General features: G+C 41.8%; 1 protein-coding gene across 14 annotated transcripts in view; it reads left to right on the forward strand.

Annotated features, from left to right (window-relative positions):
* Positions 1-19,372, forward strand: part of TMEM164 (transmembrane protein 164) — a 171,361-nt gene that overhangs the window by 18,527 nt on the left and 133,462 nt on the right. For 4 of the 14 annotated variants that reach the window (XM_061137186.1, XM_061137187.1, XM_061137180.1 and 1 more), the window contains one exon: positions 5,676-5,747. The exons of 8 other annotated variants lie outside the window; for them this stretch is intronic. In XM_061137186.1, coding sequence (XP_060993169.1) covers positions 5,676-5,711 — 36 coding nt within the window. In that variant the 3' untranslated portion in view covers positions 5,712-5,747. Of the gene's footprint in view, positions 1-5,675; positions 5,748-9,357; positions 13,452-19,372 lie in introns of those variants that run through there. 2 more of the 14 variants (XM_061137185.1, XM_061137184.1) reach the window with 2 other exon arrangements.

The following is a 19,372-nucleotide window of genomic DNA, read 5'->3' on the forward strand; positions in this document are numbered from 1 at the left end:
TTCTGTTGATTTTTTTTTCTTACCCTGCACAACATCTAGTACATACTAGACTCCTAATTTTTTTAAAAAGCATTTAACTGAGTCTAGTCCATTCTCTTTGTTTTTCGGATGAGGAAACCCAAGGCTTAGAGGAAAAGGTCAGGAGTTTGTTTGGGGGTTTGTTGAATCTCAGATGTTTGAGTTGTTGAGGCTGGAGTGAACAGCAGGCAGTTGAGATTCAGTTGAGCTGGCAAAGTGATTTAGGAGGCATTCATTTAGAGAAGATGGCAGGGGAGAAGATGTAACCATCATGCAAAACCAGAGGAGAAAGAAGAAAAGGATTCTGTGAAATGCCTCCTTTTGTGGGCAGAAGAAAAAACTCAGTGAAGCAGACATGGAAGGACACCCAAGGCAGGAAGGAAATTCAAGAAGCAGGTCCTCTATGTCATGATAGGCAACGAGGTTGAGACCAAGGAGGTCTTGAGAGAAGGCACTTGGAATTGGTGAGTACAGGCTGGTCTGGTGGCCAACGGCCCACCCACTTCTAAATAGTTGCCCTAGAAATGTTCGTGTGTGAAGAGTTGTGTGCAAGGGTGTTATGGCATCAGAGAAGATTGGGAAACAGCCCGCCAGTGACAGAATGGCACATCCCACCAGTGGGATATTGTACAGCTTTTAAAAGGGAGGCTGATCTCTGTATTCCCTTTGAAAGATGGTCACAATATTTTGTTAAAAAGAAATAACAGTATGTGTGATACGAACCCATGTATATGCACCTCGTGAAAGTCTGGAAGAATGTGTACTCGGTAGTGTTGAATCCTGAGTCATTAGGGAGGGGGGGGCACCCTCACTTTGTACTTAACACATTTCTGCCTTGTTGGAATTTGGTGTAAGTGCAAATTTCTTGAGTAATTGAGAAGAAATATTTTTGTAAAAAAAAGAAAGGCAGCCTGGGAGAGCAATTTCAGTAGAAGAGAATCATTGGATGAAGGAAGCCAACTCACGAGAGAGGATCTGGCAGCTGAGAAGACATCATGTGGGTGAGAGACTGCTCACAGAGCCTGTGCTGCCTCTCTGGCTTGTGGGGGTGAGGCAGGGGGTGCAGTGAGACAGGGCTGCTAGAGTGAGGCAGTAACCCCATGGCCAGGGTGTTCAGCTGAAAGGGATTAAGTAGAAGAGTGGCAAGGTGGCCTAGAGACAGGCAGAGGCTGATTAAGAATGAATTAAAAGAGCAAAGCAAAGTGGCCATGTGTATATATGAGGGGGACAAGAGAGGATGGGGTTGGGGCAGAGACTGGTTGGGGGCCCAGCTGCAGATGGAGCAAACATTCTTAGCTGTAAGGAAACATCCAGATGAGACAAAGAGTAGCACAGTTGAGAAGGGACAAATTAAACATCAGTTTGAGGAGTAGAGAAGCTTCCCTCAAAAGGCTGAGGTCTCAGGCCAAGTAAGTCTTCCATACAGTGGTTGGGGCAGAGGCTGGACTACTTAATTGCCTTCTCTGACTGGGGATTAAGAAAGCCCCTCTTTATTTAAATTTTGGTGGCCAAAAACATTTTGGCAGTGGCAAATTATCTTAATGGCTCAGAGAATAGTCAGGTGAGTGAGCGAAATGGCTTTGCAGACCTCCGAGTTATCTGCTGGACCTGTCACTAAGTTTGGGACTAGAGGTGGAGATGGAAAAGGTGGAGGCCAGGAGTCCTCACCTGTGCCTGCTTCTACAGTCATTAAGGAAGCATTTAAAAATCCCAGTACCTGTATTCCCCACCCCATTCTTATCTAATTGTCTGGACTGGGGGCCTACACATGAGCATTTTCTCAGGTTCCTCAAGTGATTCTAGTATGCAACTAGGATTAGAAACCACTAGTGGAGAAGACTGGATTACATGTGTTCTGAGCCTAAACTGGCTCTCTGAAGCTTGTGTGTGTTGTGTGTATTTAACACTATTTCAATACACCTATTTCGTGTATTGTGTATTCCCAAAGCCTGTGGGTGCATCACTTGTAAAACGCGCATCCCATTGTTTGCCAGCTTCTTGCTCGCATGTCGGGGAGATCTAATAAGCTCTATGAGGTAAAATTCAGGAGTTCCTCAAGAACAATAGTTGTACTTGCAGGGCCCCTCATAAGGGTGCCTGGCACTTCGGTATTCAATTATTGTCAGGTGAAGTGACAAGGAGCTTTGTTTCCCTGTGCAATGCTGCTTTTAAAAACCCAGGAATGGTAAAACCTGACATACTCGGAAAGTCTAGTGGGAGAGAGGCTTGCAAACCACCTGGCACAAGCAAAGCGTCTGATACACTAAGCACTGTGAGGGGATCGGTGTCCCTCAGCATGTCCCCTGCAACGACTGAGCTGTGCATCATACTCAGGGCCGTGAGATACACAGGAAACATCAGCTACGGTTTCTGCTCCCTAAGGAGCTTATTATCAAGGCTCGTTTATAGTCTAATCACTACTTTTTAATGTGGAGAACTTACAACAGGGGAATGCTAGAGGTCAGAGGGCCTTTGAAGTTCCTCTAGTTCAAACCCTTCACTTTGCAGTGGGGGAAAGAAGCCCAGCACAGGAAGCTACTTGCCCAAGGTCACCCCACTTGGGGATGGCAAACAAAAACAGGGCTGGAGTGCCGGGCTGCCTCCCTCTGAGGTCTTAGTGCACTGTTCCGTTGATCAGTTGAAGGACAAGTGAACCTAATGGCCTGTGTTAAAACTTTAACAAGAATTCCAGTTTGTGCTTTATGCTCTCACTATCTTATACTTGAGGGAAGAGTGTTTGCATTTTAGTCTTTTTTAAAAGCTTGCCTAGGGAGGGCCAGCACTGGTTACCACTGGAATTATAGCTCAGGTCCAAAAGGCCCTAAGGGGCTTCCCAGGTGGCTCAGTGGTAAAGAATCTGCCTGCTGATGCAGGAGACCCGGGTTTGTTCCCCTGAGTTGGGAAGATCTCCTGGAGAAGGAAATGGCAACCCACTTCAGTATTCTTGCCTAGAAAATCCTATGGACAGAGGAGCCTGGCAGACTGCAGTCTGTGGGGTCACAAAGAGTTGGACCCAACTGAGCGATTAAATAGCATCACTGAGAGGCCTAAAGATGGGGAATTTTGCCTTTACTGAAACAGCCACTGACTCTAACCCCTCTGTGTCTAATTAGGGCACTTCTCCTACTGTTTCTAATAGGCTTCCCAAGCTTAGTAGGTTTATCACTTTTCTGCCTCAGTCACTCCTTTTTTTGTTAAACGTTTGTGAGGCTTACCTTAGAGGAAGAAGGTGGCCTGGTGTTCTGTGCAGGCCTGAGAATTAGTACAGTGGGGGTGGGTTCCTAGTGGTGCCAGCATCAGGCTGTTTCTTCTAGCCCTGTTCCCTGCCAGTTCCCAAGCCCAAACTTCAGTTCCAATCTGGGGTTTTCTCTGAAGAGTCAGGTGTAATTCCAGGAAGAGATTGTGGGTTGCTCTTCCCTAAGCCCCTTCCCCATACAGACAGGGTTGAGAGAGCTAACAGTTCTGCCTTCCACTGTACCAGATTGTGGTAATAGTCATGTGCATGCCTGCTAAGTTGCTTCTGTCATGTCTGACTCTTTGTGACCCCATGGACTATAGCCCACCAGGCTCTCCTGTCCATGGGATTCTCCAGGCAAGAATACTGGAGTGAGTTGCCATTTCCTTCTCCAGGGTATCTTCCCAATGCAGGGATAGAACCCATGTCTCTTGCATCTCCTGCATTGGCAGAAGGGTTCTTTACCATTAACACCACCTAGGAAGCCCCAATAATAGTCACAACTAATATGTATTGAACGCCCTGTGCAATCAATGCTATGATTGGCATTCCCATTTTACAGATGAAGACAATAACCTTCAGAGAGGTTTAAGTATCATACCCAAGGCCACATAGCTAGAAAATGGTCAAACTGGTACAGACAGCTAGGTTTGGCTGACTTCAAGGCTGGTGGTGTTAACTGTTAGGCTAGTAGAGCTTGTCATTCAAAGAGATTACCAATTATATTTTTCCTATGGATGAAGAACAGTCTGCCAACTTTCGCTAAGCCTATTTAAAGAATTAGTCAGAAGAGAAGAGTCCCATGTAGCAGAATTCTGTTCTGCTGTGGGGCAGACTGTATTGGGAGACCAGCACTGCAAAGTCAGATAGGTTGCTTCCCTTCTCTGGGATTCACTTTCCACATCTGTGAATGAAGCTTAGACCAGATGATATCTAAGATCCCTCCCAACTTGTACATTTGATGACACTTTGGTTCATTTCTCGCTTCCTGGCAGGATGGAAAAGTCAAGGAACTGGATGATGGACAAAATGCATTGGAAGTGTAAAAGTGGGGAGAATCTCATAGTGCTCTCAGGAGCTTCCTGAATGGGTCAGTTAACATCAAATGGCTTTACCATGCTCAGGCAGTTACACATGGGTTCTGGTTTTCCTCGGGAGTTTATAAAGAAATAGTTTCTTTTCAGGTAGCTTCTTACCCACGTCAGAATTTAACCAGCTTTCCTAAAGTGGCAGTTATTTAATTTCAGGACTTTGTGGTGCTAAAAGTATTTCTGAAGATCAAATAAAAACTGAAAGGGTAACAGGGCACTTAAATAGGGGACAATCATATTTTACTGCTCTGGGTTAGAATGATTAAAATTTGTGTTCTGTTTTATAAGAGGGTTTGGGGAGATGGTGGTTTTTAGAAGAGAAGCAATCTAAACAGCATGTTGTATGTGCAACTTTTATTTCCCTTCAGAGTTTAAGAGCAGGTCGACCCATAACTAGGTCTTATGTAATTGACCTTTCCTTTATCTGTTTTGTCATCAAAAATCATCTTGTATTCAAGAACAGTTAAAGTTAATAACCTGTAAAACCTATGTGGTCCTGCAGTTAGAAAGGGTAGCTTGGATCTTAAAAAGTATTTCTATGTTATTGTTGGGGTGTATGGGTGTGGATGTTCTTGAACCTGGAGGCTCTTATTTTGGACGGTACATGTAGCAGTCAACTTGCATCAGCAAGGGCTGTGAGGGGCTGCCCCCAAAGCCAGGCTCTTGTCATCTCTTCTGCCATTCAGGTTAGGTACTGCCATTAGGGGGAACAAAATCATTTACTTGAGGACAGGGAAGGGGAAGCCCTGACAGGTGGTTTATGATGCCAGTGGGGCTTGGCACATAGCCAGTGCAGCACAAATGTTAGTCTTGCTCACCAGTCCCAGGTCAAAGCAGTTGGGGGTATTCATTGCTTGTGGGCCATGAAGTCAGTTAGCCTGGCAGTGCTGCCATATAGAAGGAGTTAAATAAAAATCAGCTGACATCAAAACCCAAGCAGCATGCACATCCTGTTCTTCAGCTCCCGCCCGATTTTACCTTATTCATGATCACCTGGGTCTTTGTACACTCATAGGAGTATATGTCCCGGTCATGACTATCTTGGCTTTCAGATGAGAGGGTAAAATGAGGCCACATAGGGGCAGTATTTCTGTGGGTTTTTAAAAAATAATGCTCAGTCATGCCACGAAATGGCAGCAGCATTTTACCTGGTTACATCATGAACACTAACTTGGATACCCTGCTGGTTTGCTGATTTTTCAGTCTTCTATTCACATGATGATTGTGTGCGTCCCCACTGGAATTGTGCCTTCTGGTCTCAGAAGGAGAATTGACATGCATTGCTTCATACACACAGTACCCACTCCCCCCTTTATTTCTTTCTCTTCTAGCTTGGTGCAGGGCTTTGCAGACAGATCTGGATTTGAAGCTAATTTCTGTCACTCCTGAGCTCTGTGCTTTAAGTAAGTCACCTAATCACTGTTTCATTTGTAGAATGGTGCTAAGAATTCTATTTGTCTCATTAGATTACAGAAAAAAATTAAATGAGTTAATATTGGTGAAGCCGTGAGAAAAGTGCGTGGAACATAGTAGGTGCTCAAAGAAATATTAGTTACTGTCTATCCCCTTCCCCCCCAAGAAGGGGGTGAGGTTTGCCTTGTCTTTTGATGATGAAGAGTAGCCGACAAGAACAATCAAGAACTCTGGATTTTATCCTCATGGAAAGCTTGAAGTTGTTGACTTTCGCTGTCAGTTAAAAGAGTTGGGAAGATGGGGCGGAAATCTCCAGAGAAAAGGTGTATGCTTTTGCTAATTGCACTGCAGACAGCAGGGTGTATGAGTAATGAGCTGTATGTTTGGTGTGGGAGTTCAGTGCCAAGCCTAAGGGACAGCATGGCTGAGTTTCATTGGCTCTTGTGACGGGTGGCTCCCTGACTTTTTTACCCTTGAGATGTCAAGAGTCCTGTAGTTTGAACCTCAGGGCTCTTGATAATAGGCCTATTAACTATTTCTTCACAGTGATAATAACAATTAGTATTTATTTAGCTTTTACTTTGTTCCAGGCACCGGTCTAAATGCTTTATGCATATTAACTCTTTTAATCCTCACAAGAATTCTAAAAGGTAGGGCACAAAATAACTAAATTGCTTGCCAGAGTCTCACAGCTGGTGGTGGAGCTGGTTTTAGAACCTAGGTAGTCTGACACCAAACTCAGGGTCTTCATCAGCTCTCCTGTAAAGTCTCTGGTCTTTTTTTTTTTCCTTTTTAAATTACACTTTGTAATTGTTAGTTGCTGATGTCCAGAAATACAATTGATTTTTGTTCATTTTTTTGTAGCCAGCAACATTGCTAAATTCTTCAAATTAATTATAATTAATTGATCTGAGGATTCTTGTGTGTTTTCTATGTTGGTAATCATAATCTACAATGAGTGAGACCTTTGTCTCTTCCTTTGGAGTCATTTTTATCTTTAATACTATTTTCTTGCCTTACCATTCTGGTTGAGACCTCTAATACAGTGTTTAACAGAAGTGGCAATAGTAGATACCCGTCTTTTTCCCTGTCTTAAAGGGTGTGCATGTGTGCTAAGTCTCTTCAGTTGTGTCAGACTCTTTGCAACGCTATGGACCGTAGCCTGCCAGGCTCCTCTGTCCATGGGATTTCCCAGGCAAGAATACTGGAGTGGGTTGCTGTGCCTTCCTCCAGGGGATCTTCCCAATCCAGGGATCGAACCCGGGTCTCTTACGGTTACCTTCGTTGGCAGGCAGGTTCTTTACCACTAGCACCATGGAAACACCATTAAGTATGGTGTTGAAAGTGAAAAGTAAAAGTGAAAGTGTTAGTCACTCAGGCGTGTCAGATTCTTTGTGGTCCCATGGACCTGCCAGGCTCCTCTGTCCATGAGGTTCTCCAGGCAAGAATACTGGAGTGGGTAGCCATTCCCTTCTCCAGGGGATCTTCCTGACCCAGGCATCAAACCTGGGTCGCCTGTGTTGCAGGCAGTTTCTTTACCATCTGTTCACCGGGTGTTAAGCTGTAAATTTTTTTGGTGATATCTTTTATTGGACTATAGAACTTCCCTTCTATTCTGAGTTTGCTAAGTTGTTTCTTGTTAGTCATAAATGGATGTTGCTTCTTATCAAAAAGACTTTTTCATCTGTTAAGGTGATCATATTACTTTTTGTCTTTAATCTTTCAATGTGGTAAATCATGTTGATTTTCTAATACTAAGCCAACTTTCCATTCCTGAAATGAAATGACCTTGATCACGATGCATTATCTTTCTTGTTCCTGGATATGATTTGCTAGTATTGGTGTTTTTACAACTGTTCACGAATGAGTCTGACTGTGGTTCCTTTCTTGTACTTTCCCTGTAAAGTTTTGGTATTTATTGCTAGCTTCATAAAATGATCTGGGTAATGCTTCCTCATTTTCTAAACTCTGGAATAGTTTGCAGAAGATGGGAGTATTTGTTTCTTGAGTGCTTGCTAGAACTTGCCAGTGAAACTGTCAGGCCTTTGGTGTCTTCTGTGGAAAGATTTTGGACTACTGATTCAATTTCTTTCATGATGGTAGAAATTTTCAAGTATTCTATTTCTTCTTTAATTAGTGTTAGTAATTTGTTTTTCTAAGAATGTGACCATTTTGCCTAAATGCTCATACTTAGAGGTTTAAAATGGTTAATAACCTCTTAACTATAGAAACTGCAGATATGAAAAAGACAGCTCTCTTTTCATTCATAGTATTACTTATTTTAAAAAATCAACCTCACCAGAGATTTGTAAGTTTTGTTATCTTTTCTAGGCAGCAATTTCGGCTTTATTAATCCTCTTTCTAGTATGTCAGTCTTATTTCTGCTAGTTAAAAAATTATTCTGTAAACCAGTTTAAAGTGTTTTCAGTTTTATCCCTTGTTCTTTTTCTAACTTAAGTTGGATGCTTATTAACTCATTTATTTTCAGACTTTATTTGACTAAAAGTATTGAAGGCTAATAATTTTGAGCCACGTGCTGCTTTAGCTGGATCCCACAGACTTTGGTATGCAGTATTTTGTTATGGTGTTAGTTCCAAGAATACTTGGAACTTGTTAGTTTATAATTTCCATGGTGATTTCTTAACCCATGGGGTGTTTAGGATTTTTTGAAACATTGCTAAACATTTTCTAAGTTATTTTGTTGTTGACTTCTAACTTAGTAACATTGTGATCTGAGGATGTGGTCTGTATGGTCTGATTCTTTGAAATTTGATACTTTGTGGCCCAGCATGAGGCCAGTGTCCACTAGATCAACCTTGTTAATGTTGCTGCCTTTTGACAGCCCTACCCAGTTTTTCATCAGTGTTCTCTTATCAATTGTTGGGAGAGTTAAAATTTACCACCACAAAGGTGGGTCAATCTAGTTGTTTTGGTTCTGTCAACTTTTACTTTATGTATTTTGCTGCTATGTCATTAGGGGTAGTAAGTTATTTTTCCCCTTTCTTTGTTAGGTCCATTGATGAAATGCTCAAGATAGGTGTTCAAGACAGGCACAACTTCGCCTGTATATAAATTAGTAAGGGTGACTTGGTGAAAGCAAAAGCATCCTTCTAGGGGGGCTGGGTAAATTGGATTTTGAGTTCCAGGGAAGAAACACATTTAAAATCCAAATTGCACCTTCCCAGTCATAGAATTAAATTCTTAAAGCAATTTGACTTTGCTAAACAAAATTAACACCCTCATATCCTCAGGAGCCAGAGGCTTTTTGTCATCATTAAAACAGTTTTGAAAGCTGTATTCCTCTTGGGTTGGGCAAGAGGTTGGGAAAGAGAGCTTTATTTCTCTTGGGCCGTATAGACATTACTATTGGTTGGTGAGACAGGTTTCAGACCCTTAGGCACTCTGCTTCTTACTGCCTAGCATTTTCTGTGGGATATGGCTCAAATCGAGTTACCTCCCTGCCTTTAAGTTTCAGTGGATGTAATCATGTGGGTAGTGCTTGTTCCCCTTCCACCTGACAGGGGTGAGGTGTGCAGAAATTGAGATAATAGTTGCATAGGGATTCTAAATAATTAATCAGCTCCTCTGCTCACTCTACAGAAAGAAAATCAAGTCTGTAGGAGACAAGCACTCAGGAGGACCAAGCGACAGAAATGATGGCAGCAACTACACCTTTTATTAGATTCTCAAATAGAATCAGACCACATGAAGCTGGGAGTCATACAGAGAGACAAATTACATCTGGTCACATTTGGGTGGGAATAGAACTTTTCAGCTCCAGCTCTTGAGCCGGTGTAGTTCTGTGAAATCTCATTTTCAGGCTCTGTTAGGGCAGCCCCTGATTCGGATTGTATTTCTGAAATAAGCACTCTGAGCTGGTCCTCTTCACTAATGCCTCCTTCCTTCTCAGAGAATTGCAAAGAAGGGGCAGCAGGTGAGCCAGTTAGGACCCACTCTCATTATCTTTTGATTATAGAAGTAACATATGGTCATAGATTTAAAAAAAACCTTAAAAGTACAGGAATGTATAAAGAAAAGGGAAATTTCCTGGAAATCCATCTCCTCAACCCTATTCTTTTCCTTTTAAAGACTGTGGCTGATGTCAAAGAATCTCTTCTCCTCACCCTCTTGATTCTTTTCCTTCTGATTTGTTTTTATTTTGATGTGAAGAAATTCTAATCTAATGGTTATGGTGGTGGGGGAGGGCGGTTCTGGCTTCTACAGAATATGGCTGCATGAAATAAAGGTCAGGGCTTGAAGATACCAATTGTTCATTCTTATTTTAAAAGGGTAAACTGTAAGGCAGGGAATAAGATTTTAGGTACTCATATCCTGATCCAGCTGTGTTTACGTGTGTTAGGGGGATGGATAGACAAGTGGTATGGTCAAAGTAAGACCATTTTTGCAAAACTGCTTTGTTAACTAACAAGCTCTACAAGTATGAGATTAGCATGAATGTTGCTGACTCTGGGGGGATGGTCTTGTGTGTTTATCTGAACAGTTAATATCTGTCAGTGAGCCGTTGCACAAGCAACTGGCCAAATGATATCCTGTGTCTCAGATGTTCCATCTGTTTGCAATTCCAAAGTTTATTTAATTGCCCTCAGCTGCTTAATATATACCTCATCAATAGGATAGAGAAGCAGAACTGAGCCTTAGAGGATAAAGGTAAGAATAAGTGGAGCTTACTACTGTTATGCCCTGTTAAATAGCCCACTCGATGCAGGGAATTGAAGAAGCATATAAGAAAGCATTACCCAAGTACTGCCTTAAGTACAATAGAGTGAGTGACAGCACTCCATAAACTGTTAAGCTGGGTAATAATGCAAAGGATCGATGTCATCATGACTGAGGAGATTGGCTGTCACTCAGCGACTTAGCTGTGATATGCTTCCAGGCAATTCCACGGGGCTTTTATAAGCCCCTTTCCTGTACATGTGCTAGAAAGTGCCACAGAAATACAGTCTCCTGATGACTATAGAAGCCAGGCAGCAAAATTTAATAAGACATTTGTCAAGAAGATGGCAGATAATGACCAATTTTTGGTAGACAGATAGTTGTCTGCAGAAACAAAGCCTGTATTGAACTATTTTGGAGTGGGAAGAAGCATTGCTATGACAACAAATTACTTATATTTGATTTAGAAGAAGGAGAGGAGTACAGCTTAATGGTTTAGAAAGCTCGTGAGAACAATTGTTGGCACTGGGTATATGTTAAAATATAAAATGTTAAGTATGATCTGTTAAATAATTGAGCATCTCACTGCATTCTGTTTCCAATCTCTCTTGTGAACCAATAAAATACAACATAAATCAACTTCTAAAAAACAGCTACCAGAGTTACATGCAAATTGTTCTGTTTTATAAAGTGCCCCAAATGAAATTCCCAGCTTTCATTTGCTGAAATGCCCCCCAAATACTGTGTGTTTAAAAGGAAAAAAGAAAAAATAGCCAAAACCCAGAGACCTGTTTGCTATGTTTTTATTGCATCCAGACCTGAAATTATGGTAGTTTGGAGTTTCTCATTCTGTAGATGCTTATTCTTGTTTTTGTGATTGGTAGTGTGTTTATTTGAAACGAAACTTGTCTTCAGACCATTTCCATCCTTTCACTGTATTCATTCCTGAGAGAATGAGTAAACAGTGGTTTGTATGAACTGTTTACTGCAGTATGCCTGGGAAAGCAGGCCTGAGGCAGATGGTGAGGGCTTAGAGAACCTGCAGAAAGCCTGTGGACAGGAAGCTTTCTTTGACAGAAATCGTCTTTCCTCTTTCTAAGGAAAAAACCAGAAGGACCATATTCCTTGGAGATAGGATTTAGGGCCTTGACCATATTCTAAGGGTGGCTAGATCTAGTGACTCCTTAAGGACCCTTGAGACAGAAGCATCTAAAAGTTTTTGTTTACTTTTATGCCTTTCCCTGCCCCTCCCTGCCCTTTACCCAATATCATCTCCCTGTAGCCTTCTAGAATATAAATGAAAAGTAGGTGACAGGAAGAAGCTTGGAAGATAAGAGGACTAACTTCACCAGTAGAGGATTACCACCCTGAACTTTTAAACTGTCTCTCCAGGCAGAAGTCACAAATTTGCATATGGCCTCCCCTTTCCTTTGGAGGAACAAATTTGATTGGTCATTATTACAGGGAGGAGACCATTTCGTAAGGTTTAGTCAGAGGAGGTTTACTCATCCCACACGCCAGCAAAGTAATGCTCAAAATTCTCCAAGCCAGGCTTCAACAGTACGTGAACTGTGAACTTCCAGATGTTCAAGCTGTTTTTAGAAAAGGCCGAGCAACCAGAGATCAAATTGCCAACATTCATTGGATCATCAAAAAAGCAAGAGTTCCAGAAAAACATCTACTTTATTGACTACATCAAAGCCTTTGATTGTGTGGATGACAGCAAACTCTGGAAAATTCTTAAAGAGATGGAAATACCAGACCACCTGACCTGCCTCCTGAGAAATCTGTATGCAGATCAAGAAGCAACAGTTAGAACTGGACATGGAACAACAGACTGGTTCCAAATCGAGAAAGGAGTGTGTCTAGGCTGTATATTGTCACACTGCTTATTTAACTTACATGCAGAGTACATCATGAGAAACACTGGGCTGGAGGAAGCACAAGCTGGGATCAAGATTGCCAGGAGAAATATCAGTAGCCTCAGATATGCAGATGACACCACCCTTATGGCAGAAAGCAAAGAAGAACTAAAGACCTCTTGATGAAAGTGAAAGAGGAGAGTGAAAAAGTTGGTTTAAAAATCAACTTTTAGAAAGCTAAGATCGTGGCATCTGGTTCCATCACTTCATAGCAATTAGATGGGGAAACAATGGAAACAGTGAGAGACTTTATTTTCTTGGACTCCAAAATCACTGCAGATGGTGACTGCAGCCCTGAAATTAAAAGATGCTTGCTCCTTGGAAGAAAATCTATGTCCAATCTAGACAGCATATTAAAAAGCAGAGGCATTACTTGGCCAACAAAGGTCTGTCTAGTCAAAGCTATGGTTTTTCCAGTAGTCATGTATGGTTGTGAGAGTTGGACTATAAAAGCTGAGTGCCAAAGAATTGATGCTTTTGAACTGTGGTGTTGGAGAAGACTCTTGAGAGTCCCTTGGACTGCAAGGAGATCCAACCAGTCCATCCTAAAGGAAATCAGTCCTGAATATTCATTGGAAGGACTGATGCTGAAGCTGAAACTCCAATACTTTGACCACATGATACGAAGAGCTGACTTATTTGAAAAGACCCTGATGCTGGGAAAGATTGAGCACGGGAGGAGAAGGGGACAACAGAGGATGAGATGGTTGGATGACATCACTGACTTGATGGACATGGGTTCAAGTAAGCTCTGGGATTTGGTGATGGACAGGGAAGCCTGGTGTGCTGCAGTCCATGGGGTTGCACAGAGTTGGACACGACTGAGTGACTGAGCTGAACTGAACTAAATTCATAGGAGGAAGTTTGAAAACAACAAGCCACATCTTAAGTTAATCTTCCCCTTTAAATGAGGAGTGGCCCAGAGTCACAGCTGCTGATGAATCACAGACTTTGCCTGGCATTCAGTTTAAATTCCATCTTCTTAAGTGATCTGTGTTTTACTAGTGGACATCATGTCAGATCATGTCCTGTCTTCTTCTTAAGCTTCTAGAGCCCCCAGTTACTTGCAGAATAAAATCTGAGGTGGTTAGCTTGTTCGTGTGTGTGTGTGTGTGTGTGTGTGTGTGTGTGTGTGTGTGTGTGTGGTAGTCATTCAGTTGCATCTGACTTTTTGCAACGCCATGGACTGTAGACCACCAGGATCCTCTGTCCATGGAATTCTCTGGGCAAGAGTACTGGAGTGGGTAGCCATTCCCTTCTCCAGGTGATCTTTCCAACCCAGGGATTGAACCCTGGTCTCCTGCATTGCATGCAGGTGCTTTACCATCTGAGCCAGCAGAGAAGTGGCAATACACCTTTTAGAAAACTGTTGCAAATTAATGAAAGTGAAAGTTGCTCAGTCATGTCCAACTCTTTGCGGTCCAACTCTTTTAGACCACCAGGCTCCTCTGTCTATGGAATTCTCTGGGCAAGAATACTGGAGTGGGTAGCCATTCCCTTCTCCAGGGGATCTTCCCAACCCAGGGATTCAACCCAGGTCTCCCGCATTGCAGGCAGATTCTTTACCAGCTGAGTCACAAGGGAAGCCCATTGCAAATTAATACCTACTTATTATGGAAAATTTGAAAGATAGAAGGATTGGCAACATTTTTATGTAAGGGCCAGATAGTAAATAATTTTGTCTTTGTCACTACTACTCAGATCTGCTATTGTAGCACAGAATCAGCCATGGACAGTGACAGTATAGAAATGAACATGTGTTTGTGTTCCAGTAAAACTTTATATACAAATCAGTTAGTGGGTCAGATTTGGTTTGTGGGTCATAGTTTGGTGAGTCCTAGTATGGAGAATAAAAATCACCTGTAATCTTTCCAGAATGTTAACATTTTTGCTTTATTTTCTTTTTTCTATTCATATTTATTTACATGGTTGTGACTATATATTGTATACTACCAAACTTATACCCTGATTTTATTTTTCACATAACATTCTCACAAACATTTTGCATGTCATTTAAAATTTGTCAGAGGTGTAATTCTTAACAGCTATATAGTACTCCATTCGATAAGGCGATTGTAGTTTACCTAATCATTTCCTGTTATTTTCTCAGTTATAAATGACTGCAAAAAAACTGCTTTGTGCATAAATCTCTATAATTTAGATTATTTTGTGTAGGCCATTTTCCTTGAAGTGGAATTATCAGGTCAGGGGGAAGGAATGTTTTTAAGGAGCTTAATATGGCTTTTCAAAATCGTAGTACCCATTTAATTCCCACCAGCAGTGTCAAAGAGAGCCTGTTCCATCTCGTCCTTGCCAACAGATTTTCACTAAAGCAAAATCTTTGTGAAAATGGCATCTTAAGCTTAATGTATTCTTTGATTATTAGAGTGCTTGGGGAAATTTTCGAAGAATTGTTTATTATCTGTCATATTTCTTCCTTGGCTCACTCAGCCATAAATGCACCCTGGGCCCTCATTCCCCCTTTTGCTGATGCAGTTTTCCCTTTCATCCTCCAAACTCCTTTTCAAAATTCTACTCATCCTTTAGAGCTTGATCCAGATCTGAAGTCACCTCCCTGTCTGTGCAGTCCTCCCTTCTTCCTCCCATCCATTTGATCTCTCTGCCCCAAGGTCCTTCTCTTACAGCCTTTATTCCTTTCTGCCTCCTTCTGTAGTTCTCTGTGTATGGACTTTCTTCCCAGGGCAGGGACTGGGTCATGCTCTCCCTACTGGCTTCCAGAACCTACCAAGGAGCTTAGTATACAGAGGTCTGACTAGTCTATGAATGCTTTGTTGAAGGGTTCCTGAGGTCTACTGCATGTGACTTCAATGACTCCCCCTCCACACACATACACAAGAACAAGCTAACAAAAATGAGATATGGTAATTACCTATGATTGCAGAGCTCTTTGGTATCAGTGATAAGAACACTTTCCTCATTACTTAAGATGAGCTGTATCCCTGAGTCCTATGCATTCCTTTTTATTAAATGTGGTTCCTCAAGTTTTCCAAGAGGTGGTAAATGACAGTTTTAGCACACGTTAGGCTATTCCTCTCTTGGGTGTATAGTGTATTGCACTAGCCAATAAAAGTTTGTATTTTGATGGAAATGTTTTATATTTGTACTCTCCAGTGCAGTAGCCCCTAGCCACGTGGGGATAGTGACATGTAGTTAACTGCAAGCGAGGAACTGATTTTTTTTCATTTTATTTAATTTTAAATAGTTGGAAATAGCCATGAATAGCCATGAGTAGTAGTGGCTACCATACTGGACAGTGCAGGGTCATACAGGATATTGAAAGGTACAGTCCCCTTTTTTTATATGGCTAAGAGAAGCTCAGTATTTATAATAATCTACAGCAAACTTGACATGGTGGCTGCCTGGAATTTTGGCAAGGCAGCCCAGATCCTGGTAGAATTGTGGTGAGAGAAACTGTGAGTTTGGTTCCAAATGGAAACTGCTTCTAGTGGGAACTCTGCGCTGGGCAAGGAGGGAGATGGTTGAGCAGAGGCCAAGCAGAGGCAGAGTACAGCAAGGTGGATATCCAGAGGAGACGTGGACTTGATATGGTCAGTAACAGGGAGCCATTAGCGATTCACAAGAAGAGTGACAAGAGAGAGTGGTGTCTCAAGGTTGTCTCCTCCAGGGGCATGCAAACTACTGGGAGGGGTTGTGGTTGTTCCTTTATTGGGTGGAGCTGGGCAGTAGTGATTCACCAACTCCATCAAAACCGAGCCCCATCAGAGAACACAGATGATTTATTTTTGAATTAGCTTCCAGTTACTGTGTGCCTTCCTGTGGCTCAGATCCACACCAGCTTTGAAGGCTTGGAGTTGGGAGGTGAGAGAGGCCACCTATGTGAGGGGAGATCAGCTGTTTGGTCACCACTAGTGAGAGCCCTCTGTGGTCCTGGCGCTTTGAAAGGTGTGTCTTGATGGCTTCTTGAACCTTCTAGGACAGCCTGGCAGCCCACACATTCTGTTCCCACTGGTCCACTTCCTTGAAGGACCAGTGAAAATTTTCTCATTTTCTTCGTTAGGAGATTTTTAATCTTATTGCTTTCTCCCTACCCAACTTTTCAATTAGGTTGAACATTTCTACTGCTTCCTTCTATCTGCTCCTTACTGCCCCCACTGTGTTCCTTATTACATTGCTTATATTTTTATAACCCCATCCTGACTTTAGCACATGGGCTTAATAATTGGCTGTCATTGTTCTCAAGATCAACCTCCTTTTAGTGAAATGACGAGGCATGTCCCCTTTATAAAATACTCAGGGAAATGGAACCATGTCATGGTCTCCCTTGATCTAGGTCCCTAGGAACTTAAGACCTCAGAGCTGTAACTGTAAACTGTTAGTTCTGTTAGAATGTGAGTTCCTACAACCTTTATCTATCTGTATTGTAAGGAGTTGTGTACAGTCACTTCATGATGATACAATATAGGGTAATATAATAAAAAAAGAGAGAGAAAGAACAGAACAAAGCCTTCACTTCCTTCTGGTGGTTTTTGCTTTCTCTTGTTTCACTGAACCTCCCTCCACGCTCCTCTGAGGTTACCTACTGCTTGGGCTCATAACCACATTGCCTCTGATGTGCCCCCAAACTGATCTTTGCTACTGCTAAATGTCATCCTTTTCTTTTTTTTCTTCTTCTTGGCTCCATATGGTAAAGTTTGACCCTTGGGATAAAATACCTAGGCGAGCAGCAGATTAAATGGGAAATCCTTCCATGAAACAAAATTCATTTAATAGTATTACCTTGTATGACAGATGGTAACTAGACTTATCCTGCTGATCATTTTGTGATGTATCAAAATACTGGATCACTATGTTTTCAGTTGAAACTAGCATAATATTATAAATCATTTGTACTTTAATTTTAAAAATGTAGGATTCAGTTCAGTTCAGTCGCTCAGTCATGTCCGACTCTTTGCGACCCTATGAACTGCAGCGTGCCAGGCCTCCCTGTCCATCACCAACTCCCGGAGTCCACCCAAACCCATGTCCATTGAGTCGGTGATGCCATCCAACCATCTCATCTTCTGTTGTCCCCTTTTTCTCCTGCCCTCAATCTTTCCCAGCATCAGGGTCTTTTCAAATGAGTCAGCTCTTCACATCAGGTGGCCAAAGTAATGGAGTTTCAGCTTCAGCATCAGTCCTTCTAATGAATACCCAGGACTGATCTCCTTTAAGATGGACTGGTTGGATCTCCTTGCAGTCCAAGGGACTCTCAAGAGTCTTCTCCAACACCACAGTTCAAAAGCATCAATTCTTCGGTGCTCAGATTTCTTTATAGTTCAACTCTCACATCCATACATGACCACTGGAAAAACCGTAGCCTTGACTAGATGGACCTTTGTTGACGAAGTGATGTCTCTGCTTTTTAATATGCTGTCTAGGTTGGTTATAACTTTCCTTCCAAGGAATAAGCACCTTTCTATTTCATGGCTGCAGTCATCATCTGCAGTGATTTTGGAGACCAGAAAAATAAAGTCAGCCACTGTTTCCACTGTTTCCCCATCTATTTGCCATGAAGTGATGGGACCGGATGCCATGATCTTAGTTTTCTGAATGTTGAGCTTTAAGCTAACTTTTTCACTCTCCTCTTTCACTTTCATCAAGAGGCTCTTTAGTTCTTCACTTTCTGCCATAAGGGTGGTGTCATCTGCATACCTGAGGTTATTGATATTTCTCCCAGCAATCTTGATTCCCGCTTGTGCTTCCTCCAGCCCAGTTTTTCTCATGATGTACTCTGCATATAAGTTAAATAAGCAGGGTGACAGTATACAGCCTTGACGTACTCCTTGTGCGATTTGGAATCAGTTTGTTGTTCATGTCCAGTGCTAACTGTTGCTTCCTGACCTGCATACAGGTTTCTCAAGAGGCAGGTCAGGTGGTCTGGCATTCCCATCTCTTTCAGAATGGATTACCTTGTAAATAAGTAATAAACATGAATAGCTTCTATCCCCTCACCCCTGTTAGCCATGTAGCCTGAATGGGAAAGTTAATGTTTTTGTTTCTTCAGTTTTGATTTTACTTGACGGAAATTATCAAGATCAGACACAGCCGTGATTGTACAGAAGTCCCCAAAATATTTGTTGCAAATTGATACCTAATAAGCCAATTTGGTTGTCCAGTTACTCAGTTCTGTTTTGGTGAGTATCATTGATTTTCAACAGTTAGAGGTAGGTGAGGGCTATAAAGGTTTTCTCCCTACAACCAGGATATTACAGTGAAAGCAATTCAGATCAAATTCTACCACACAAACATTTATTAATCATCAAGCAGAAAACAGTCAGACAGCCTGATCTGTATGCCCAGAGACATTCCATCTCTTGTTGCCAACCACTGTCTTGTGAGAAAGTTTCCCTGGAGATAGATGTAACAGTATTCTAGCTATAGCATTCGCTTTACTTTTCTAAAGGGCACATTCAAAACCTCCAGTAAGTGTCTATACATAAGATTTGCTGGGACTCCTGAACCTAGTGTGTCATTCCCAAGAGGTGAAGGTCATTGGGCTGGCCAACTCTTAGATTCAAGGTTTGCAAGGGTGGGAGTGCCTAAATACTTAAAACTGGTCCGCTTGTCTTGAGCACCAAGAAGTTCTCCAGTGAAATATATTTCTAATGTCCATTGCTCTAATTAACAAACCATTTGAAGGATTTCATAGAAGCATTTGAGTATAGCTTTTTTTCCATTAAAAAAAATTAAGGTATAGTTTACATACAATAAAATTCACCCTTTTTAGGATAGGGTTTTGCAAGTTTTGACAAGTATATACCATAATCAAGATAGAGAATGCCTTCATCACCCCCCTCCCCAATTTCCACATGACTTGCTTGAGGGATTAAAAAAAGTTTTATTGAGATATCATTTATGTACCATACTGTTCACCCACTTACAGTGTACAATTAATGATTTTTGGTATATTACATTTTTTTATATTGTGGTAAAAATATATATAATGAAATTTGCCATTGTAACCATTTTGAAGTGCATAGTTCAGTGGCACTAAT

The sequence above is a fragment of the Dama dama genome, chromosome X, assembly GCF_033118175.1.
Source record: "Dama dama isolate Ldn47 chromosome X, ASM3311817v1, whole genome shotgun sequence".
Lineage (NCBI taxonomy): Eukaryota > Metazoa > Chordata > Mammalia > Artiodactyla > Cervidae > Dama > Dama dama.